An 8,501-nucleotide genomic window follows, 5' to 3' on the forward strand; every position below is an offset into this window, starting at 1 on the left:
GGAGGTGGTGCTGGTCCTGGTGCTGCTGCCAGTGGTCCTGGTACTTACAGTGGAGGTGGTGTTGGTGGAGGTGACGCTGGTGCTGGTGGTGGAGGTGGTGCTGGTGGTAGGATAATGATAACAAATTGCTGACATTTATTTAATATTTACTATATGCCTGGGACTGAGCTAAACACTACACACTTCATTTCATTTGATCTTCATGACCCTATGAGATGGGCATTATTACTATTCCCACCTTAGGGATAAGGAGATGAAGGCTCAAAAAGATCAAATGACTATCTAATGGTCACACATCTGGGGTGGGCAGGAGCCACTCCAGCCTAAATTTCTGACTCCAGGGCCCAAATGGTCACCACTGCACATGCTGACTCACTTTCAGACTGTTTTGCATGTGCGCACTGGCTCGGTTACTCTACTCTGAAATCTTTGATACCTTCCCATTAACCAGGATCTTAAATCCTGAGTCTTAGATTCCACACCCCTAATTATCTGGTCCCTACCAGTCTTACCTTCTAATATCTCTACCCACAAAGCTGCCTTCACCTCAGCAAGGCCAAGTCTATCCTAAATATCCCTACCTTCATATGTTTGCTCATGCTGTTCTCCCTGTCTGAAATTTTCACCCCTTCCTCCAACCATCTGACCTTCCCCTAGATCACAATCCTACCCATTCTTTAAGATTCAAATAAAAATCGTTGCCTCCACCCAGAACCTAGAAACAGCCTCTAATTTCTCTGAACCTCCACATGGAAGGGTCTGGAAATTTATTAAACAATCTCTCACTTTCCAGCTTAGATTATGGATACTCAAATTCTTGCCTTTCCTGCACTGCTAACCTTGCTCTCTGAGATGGATTACATTTTGTCTATCTGTCTTTACTCCCTGTTTACAGTCAGTACGCAATAAAAATTTTGTGCATCATCTGATAAAGAATGTAACCTGAAACCCTTTTAGCTCATTGACTGTTTTCAAATCACAAGGAGACTTAAGTCACTTCATCTACTCGTGAATCCATTTATCCGTCCATCCATCCCTCCTTCCCTCCTTTCAGCCATCTCTCCATTCAGTCATTAAGCATAGTAAGATAGAAGATGGATACATCAACAAGGAAAAGGGAGTTCCATTCCGTGCTGTTTGGCTGTGAAGTTTGGTTGAGGGATTTCACCTAAAGACTGAAACACATCTAGCATGGGGAGTATAAGTGTATGTGCTTGGAGTCGCGTAGAGCTGGGACACAATTATGTTTCTTTTACAAAGAAGCTTGGGACATTGGGCAAGTTTCTGAACCATTCTGAGCCTCCCATTCCTCATCTATAAAATGGACTCAAAGTTCTAGTGTAATGCAAGGACCCAGATAGCTCAGGACTGAGACGAGGTCTCATTTTGAAGAAGCACAGCCCAAAGAGGACCTGAAACCTTTGTTCCCAGCTTTCCAAAAAATTTCAAAGGCTCCAGTTACATTTCCGTCCAGCTCTCAAAAAACTCCCTCTCTGCTGCTCTTCTGGAACTGTGAGTATTTCCAATCTTTTCTACTTTAAAGGCTCTCGTTCCGCCTCTCCACGTAGTCCTCTCTTGTCCCCTTGACCAGCATCACCTCTGGCCCTGTGGAGGACTCCTTGATATACTGGGCATGCCCCAGGCCCTTTCTGCAGGCACCACTCCCTGGGGGGCAAAGATCTTTTCCCTCAGACTCAGTGTACCAGCTGCTTCCTCCCTTTCTCTGCTAAAACAACTTTTACACCAGCACCCCCCCACCCACACACACATACACAACCAGGGTAAGTATGAGGATTAGAGATTAGTGGAAAAGGGCTGCAGCACTGGGCCTAGCAGCTGGGAGGCCTCGCACACTGAAGGCCTTCATCCTTCATGTTTTAGAGAAAACAAGGCAGGCTTCATGGAAGAGGTACACTTCAACATTGGCTAAAAGATGGGGAAATGCCTCAGGGAATTTCCTGAAGGGCTGTCTGTGGCGCTGGGCCCTCAAGGATTTCTACATGAATCCACTTTCACATAGAAGGGTGGGTTTCTTTAAAACATTTTATTTAGGGCGCCTGGGTGGCTCAGTTGGTTAAGTGACTGCCTTCGGCTCAGGTCATGATCCTGGAGTCCCGGGATCGAGTCCCACATCGGGCTCCCTGCTCAGGGGGGAGTCTGCTTCTCCCTCTGACCCTCCCCCCTCTCATGTGCTCTCTCTGACTCTCTCTCTCTCAAATAAATAAATAAAATCTTAAAAAAAAAACAAAAATACCCGAAACATTTTATTTAGTTAAACAAATTTTAAACAGATAATATATTCTTATGGCTCAAAATGTAAAACTCTGTCAAAGGTACACATAAAGAACTCCTGCTTCTATTCCCATCTCTAGTACCCTCTGAAGCCTCTGGCTGCTACAGGTAATCACTTTCATTCGTTTTGGAGAATGTGCCCAGTGTTCTATATATTTAAAGAGGAAGTACTACCTGTGCATTACAAAAAAGTCAGTCACTAGCTAATGGTGTGCTGTGGTCAGAGGTTTCCCTCCCATGCCCGCTGCCTCATTAGCCCTTCTCGGAGAGACCCCACCACCTGAGCCTCTCTCCTGTGTCTGCATAGTCTATGCATAAATAAGCATCTAGGCACAGATATGCTTGGGAACACATTTGTATACCTTTTTATTGAAGTACAGTTGACACACAGTGTTACTTTAGTTTCAGGTGTACAACACAGTAGTTCAACAAGTTTCTACCTTCCGCTCTGTTCACAAGTGTAGCTGCCGTCTGTCACCACACAACACCATCACAATACCTTTGACTATATTCCCTGCGCTGCACCTTTTATCCCTGTGACTTATTCATCACATAACTGGAAGCCTGTACCCCGCCCTCCCCTTCACCCATTTGCCCATCCCCCACCCCCTCTCCTCTGGCCACAATCAGTTTGTTCTTGTATTTATGAGTCTGTTCTGGCTTTTTTGTTTGTTTGTTCATTTCTTTTCTCCTTTTTTTTTTTTTTGATTTCACATATAAGTGAAATCATACGGTGTTCATGACATTTGTGCATTCTTTCCACAAATAGCAGCAGACTACACACACTGTTCTGCATCTTTCCTTTTTCTACTTCGCACTACATCTTGGGAATTGTTTCTTATCAGTTTATAAAAATCTGGCTTATTCCCTTTGGGGGATGTCAACTCTTCTTCAATATGGATATTCCGTGATTTATTAAACATTAAAGCATATTAAGAATCCTATTGACACGTTCTTAGGTTGTTTCCAATGTTTGCTATATAAACATGAATAAACATGTATAAACAGCCATAAATATCCTTGCACATATATCACTTTGCACATGTGTAAAACTGAAGTTGTGTAAAAGAAATTGAATAAAAGTCATAAAAGTGAAATTGAAGAGTTGAAGTCATTTATATTTTAAATTCTGATAGATGCTGCCAAATAGATCTTCTTATGAGTCCGGATAAGCTAGATCTTGCTGTGGTAAAAACAACTCAAATCTCCGTGGTTTAAAATCACAGAGGTTCATTTCTCATTACTGCTTCATGTCCATCACGGGTTCTGGGGACTCTGTTCTTCTTGCTGAGGCACAAGGGGACAGCGCAGCCACAGTCTGTAGAAATTGTGGCCACCACAACGGAGGGGCCCTAAAAGGAAATGTGCTGAATCACACTGGTTTTAAAGTTTCTGTCCAGAAATGATACCTTTATATTTTATTGGTCAAAGCAAGTCACACAGGGTGGATCAGTGCAGTCCTAGCATGTGCCTGGAAGAAGCGTGGTCCACCCTAGTGACCGTGGCGCTCTGCAGAGACCACCCCACTTTACCAGGCCCTGACAGCGAGTGAGGACACCTGCGTCCCACACCCTCTCCAGCACAGTGTCTCGGCAAATGTCCTGATTTTGCCCTGACAGCTGAAAAATCTTATCTCATGAAATGTAATTTCATAGAAGTTTATTTAATGTATTCCCTCTTTTGTTCAAATACAACCTTAAAATCATTATCCGTAGAGAGACAGGTAAGCTGGGCGTGGAGCTCTCAGCAATAACTCCATGAACCAGTCATTTCTCCAATGTTGGGTGGGTCTCTGCCCACTAGGGCTCTGGGCTGTGCTGGGTGCCAAGGACACAGACGCTGTGGAGGCATGGGTGTGATCCTGCCTCCAGGACCCTGCCCCCAGAGCCATCAGCTTCAGTACCTCTGTGCCCAGGTGTTTGCATTTGTGTCAAGGGTCTGTTTTTCCTTTTGTCCCACAAGATGACTTCTTGTTCTTACTAATGCTTGTTCTTACTAAAAGAGAGTAAAGATTCAGAAATTTAACATGTAACCCTCTTGTTATCATGGTGACAAACATACCCCTGGATCTGAACACACATCCAGATAGATTCTCAAGGGGTCTTCCTCCCCTCCAGAGGTAGTTCTAGTGACCACAGGTCCTTATAGATCCTGGAAAAAGAGAGAAAGGTTTAGTTTCAATACCTTTGCAACTAAAGGGCCCCATTTACATGAAGGGGCTTTTTTTAAGCCACTTTGAGGTATGACTGACAAAAAACTATACATATTTAATATATGCAAATAATGGGTTCAGAGATAGGTAAACATCTGTGAAACCATCACCACAATCTATGCCATAAACATATCCATCACCTCCAAAACTTTCCTCCTACCTTCTTATTTACTGTTATGTGATAAGAACACTAAAGATCTATCTTCTTGGCAAAATTTTAAGTATACAATACAAACATGAAGGGTCTTTTGATGGTGGCAGCAAAAGTGATGGTTAAGTGCACTGATTGTGTGTTTGTGGCTGGGGGGCTTGGAGGCAAGCAATGCATGTGGCCCGGAGAGGAATAGTTTTTGTTCCCAGGGACATACTGAGGCCCATCAGTTCTGGCTTTCTTGCCACAGAACAAGGCAGGCAGCAGCAATGGCGTATGCTACACTTAATTTGCAGAACTTGTAAGATTCAGGAAAACAAGAAATGACAGAAACATCCAATTTTATCTCGGGACAACATGTAAATTATATTCCAGTATTCCTCTTCATTTCTAAAGACTCTTGCTGGAAGGGCTTGATGATTCAGCTGAGCTGCCTGAGGAGGAGCAGTGGTAGGAGCCTTGCAGGCAGCCGGGGTCGCTGGGCTGGAAATTGGTGAGTGCCACTGCCTTCCCCATGTGGGCTAGCAGCAGTGCAGGAGCAGGATGACTGGAAAAGCATCCTGCCCTGCTCAAATCGGGGGCATTGTTGGGTTATTGTTTCTATTTGGAGCTTAAAATCTGTGTGACCTATATATACACTTTTAAAAAGAATCAAAGCAAGAAGAAGGCAGTATTACAGACCGAGACTGGTGGGCTGTGGGAGAAACCCAGTTTGAAGATACATTATTTGGGTTCTCACAAAGTGTTTCACAAGTTTTAGAAGTTGGTTTTCAACTTAAAAAATGTAGGAGATAAAAAAAATCATACATAAAAACCAATATTCCTGGTTTCTACAAAAAATAAGAGTTTCTGTCAATATTGAGACTTGGCACCTGCTACTGGGGCTCAGTGGCCACTTCTCCCACTGATGGGGCATGGACTTGCACTCTGCAATTTGCCACAGTCTTCGTCCCTCCCTATTGTTCACTCCCTGGTATCTTCACTCTTTTGTGGTACCATCTAGCCCTGTAGGCATTTGAACTTTTGTCCTCTGTCATAAACAGTGGTATAGATTAAAGGTATTTCAGAAGCAATAGAAACTGGATGAAGTTAATTAATTTCACCCCTTTGGGACAGATCCAAAACAGGCCACCAAGCCTCATCAATAAGAGTTCTATGCAGTGAGAGAATAATTTTTCTGGTAGTGGCCCAAGGCCAAGGCTCAGAAATCATCTCCTAGCACCTCTATCTGCTCAGAGCCTAGGTCATTGTGTTGGTTCAGAGGTAAGTGGGGCAGATGCACTCTGCTATCCTTGCTTTACAGATGAAGAAACTGAGGCTCAGAGAAGTTAAGTTACTCGCTCCAGGTCACCCAGTAAGGTAATGGCAATTGTTTGTGTATTCTGAAGACCCAAGCTCCTCTCTTAGTCATGACCAGCCCACCACCTGTGCTATTATTTACCAAAAATTTTTCTTTAACTTGAATGTATGCAAAAAGGAATGTATCTATTTTATTATAATGGAATATAATTCTATTCTTTTGTAATGGAAGCTGGTATAATTTGCCATGGATTGGCAACTCTGAATCTAATGTGGATGGATCTTCAGGCATATACATTCTCTAATTTTCTCTCATTCTCCCTTCCCTCTTTCCCCCTCCCCAACTATCTCTGTAGTTCCTACAGAGAGAGAATGGCAATGCCAATAGCTAGAAAAACCCCAGGGTAATCATGGTTCATTACAGATGAAGATAAGTTATTATCAGTACATATGTTTTGGGTGTTGGAATGGAGACTTCCTCTCTGGGTCTTCAGACATCTCGTTCTTCTGGTAAAGAGGATGAAGCTAGGTGCCCTATGTAACATGTCTGGCTGCCAGCAGATCTTCTGAGGACACATGTGGTGTGAAGGCAAGATCAGGTGAGTCTGGAGGGAGGGTCATTTCCTGAAAGCTGAGTGCATATTTCCTGACTTTCATATGCTGCTTTAGTTGAGAGAGAGAGAAAGAGAGAGATCAGTAGAGGTTGGGGGAACACATTCAAGCCACTTTGAGCACCTGCCGTGACTAGCATTGGGCTGGGTGCTGTGGCCAGTGTGGGGGAAGGCAAGTTCTGGGTCTCAGGCTGTGGAACAGGATTCCCAGACTTCTGGTATCCAGAGCTGTAGCAGGTCAGGTCAGAGAAGAGAGGGGTTAGGATATGCCATGGAATAACAGGACTTATGTAGCCTAGAAAGTTAAATTTAGAGCGACCAAGACAGCAGAAGCAAAAACCTGGAGAGGGAATCAGTCAAAATGCTTTGCCTTCATTTGCCAGCTTGAAAATTTGAACTGGCTCAAGCAAGGAGATTGTATTGGTTCATGTTAACTGGAAAGCCCAGAGTATGTGGCTTGGGAACAGCTAGATCCTGGCACTCAGAGAATGTCACTAGGACTCTCTCCCCTTCTGCTTTCCTTCTTCATTTCCAAGCAGGTGTGCCCTGTGGCACCCTTCTGTACCACTCAGGGGAAATGTACTTTCTTTTCTAATGGTTCCATACATCTACGGGCTGAAGCCCATTAGCTCTGATGGCTCACTCAGGCCATCTGTCCATCCTGAACCAGTGACCTGGGGCAGGGAAACACAGTGCCTGGACTGACCAGGCTTGGCCATGTGCCTGCTATGGAGTCCACCCTGGAGTGAGACTCCCCAAGCCATGCAGGATGACCATAGGGAGGGCATCTGTTTGCCAGCAGAGCATCTGTTACCAGAAGAAGGGCTGGATTTGCTGGGCCACTGTAGACCCATGAGTATCACTTTGTAGCCTCAAGGAAGGTGGTGTGAAGGGAGGACCCATACCTGGTAGAGAAGGGTAAACTGTGAAGTAGGTACTTGGAGGTGGGTGTGTTCTGTGGAAGGACTTGAGGGCCAAGGTAAGCTTGATAATGCGCTCTGACAATGCACCAAATTTGTTAGGTGTCATTCTTCCCTTTCCTTCACTCCATGAACATGAAAATGGCCAGGTCTCTAAGTGTAACCTGCCAGGAATGTTGACCTTTAATGAGTCTTTACAATTGCCTCCTAAGGCCATGGCCACCATGGGGGCAGTGAAACCTTCCCCCCGCCACTGGCATGGGAATTTGTTTTCCTATGGCTTTCTTTTTTTTTTTTTTATAAACTATGCAAATCTTTTATTTAAAGTGAAGTGATAAATTATAATTAATGTGTAAGTATAATTATGGTACTAAATTCAGATATGGGAATTATCCTCAAGTTGCTGCATGTGAGTATTAGCAAACCTTTCTGTTGATGCTTCTGGCTGAGAACAGAAGAAGCGATGGAGGCTTAAAGTGACTGAAAAATTCTTCTCTTGGTTTCTTATGACCACATGCACAGGACAAGGGCTTTTTCTCTAGAGTCCAAAGACAAGATAAAAAGTCTCTGATTTGAAATCAGAATCGATCTGCTGCTCTGCTAGCCACAGCTCGGATATTGCCATAAACCTTTGATGGAGGATTTCCCAGGATGAGGTTGCAAATGGCAGTTCTTGCCATCTTGATGTTTTGGAAAGAGCCAAGGATGTGAACTTTCACATCAGCCAAAACTATCCATGTCCGTGTCACATTCTCTATGGTGAATTTGGTTTTTCCTCCTTTGCCAGCGATTCTTCCTATTGCCTTTGACAGGTGGTATCCCTTTAGGGGTTTTACATCTGTAATTTCAAAAGACTCTAGGAAGAGGTCATCCAACCTAATGAGGGCAAGTGCATCCTCCACCTGAAACCCAAGAATAAAGGCTTTCACAAAATCAGCTGCTTTTGTCAAGGCACTAACATCCTTGGTTTCTTTACAAGTCCTAATTTCTACATTCCTCGATTTCAAGTTAAACCG

General features: G+C 43.9%; 1 protein-coding gene across 2 annotated transcripts in view; it reads right to left on the minus strand.

Annotated features, from left to right (window-relative positions):
* Nucleotides 1–8,029: 8,029 nt before the first annotated feature.
* The window catches only part of LOC118022919 (RNA-binding protein PNO1-like), a 703-nt gene continuing 231 nt past the window's right edge, over nucleotides 8,030–8,501 (minus strand). Inside the window, exons 1-2 of one of the 2 annotated variants that reach the window (XM_035023888.1) lie at nucleotides 8,203–8,501; nucleotides 8,030–8,131 (exon numbers count right to left, since the gene is read on the minus strand). The exon at nucleotides 8,203–8,501 is cut by the window's right edge and continues 231 nt beyond it. In XM_035023888.1, coding sequence (XP_034879779.1) covers nucleotides 8,086–8,131; nucleotides 8,203–8,501 — 345 coding nt within the window. In that variant the 3' untranslated portion in view covers nucleotides 8,030–8,085. The other variant, XM_035023887.1, reaches the window with a different exon arrangement.

Source organism: Mirounga leonina, unplaced genomic scaffold (assembly GCF_011800145.1).
Source record: "Mirounga leonina isolate KUSES-001 unplaced genomic scaffold, KU_Mleo_1.0 Mir_177, whole genome shotgun sequence".
In the NCBI taxonomy this organism is placed as follows: domain Eukaryota; kingdom Metazoa; phylum Chordata; class Mammalia; order Carnivora; family Phocidae; genus Mirounga; species Mirounga leonina.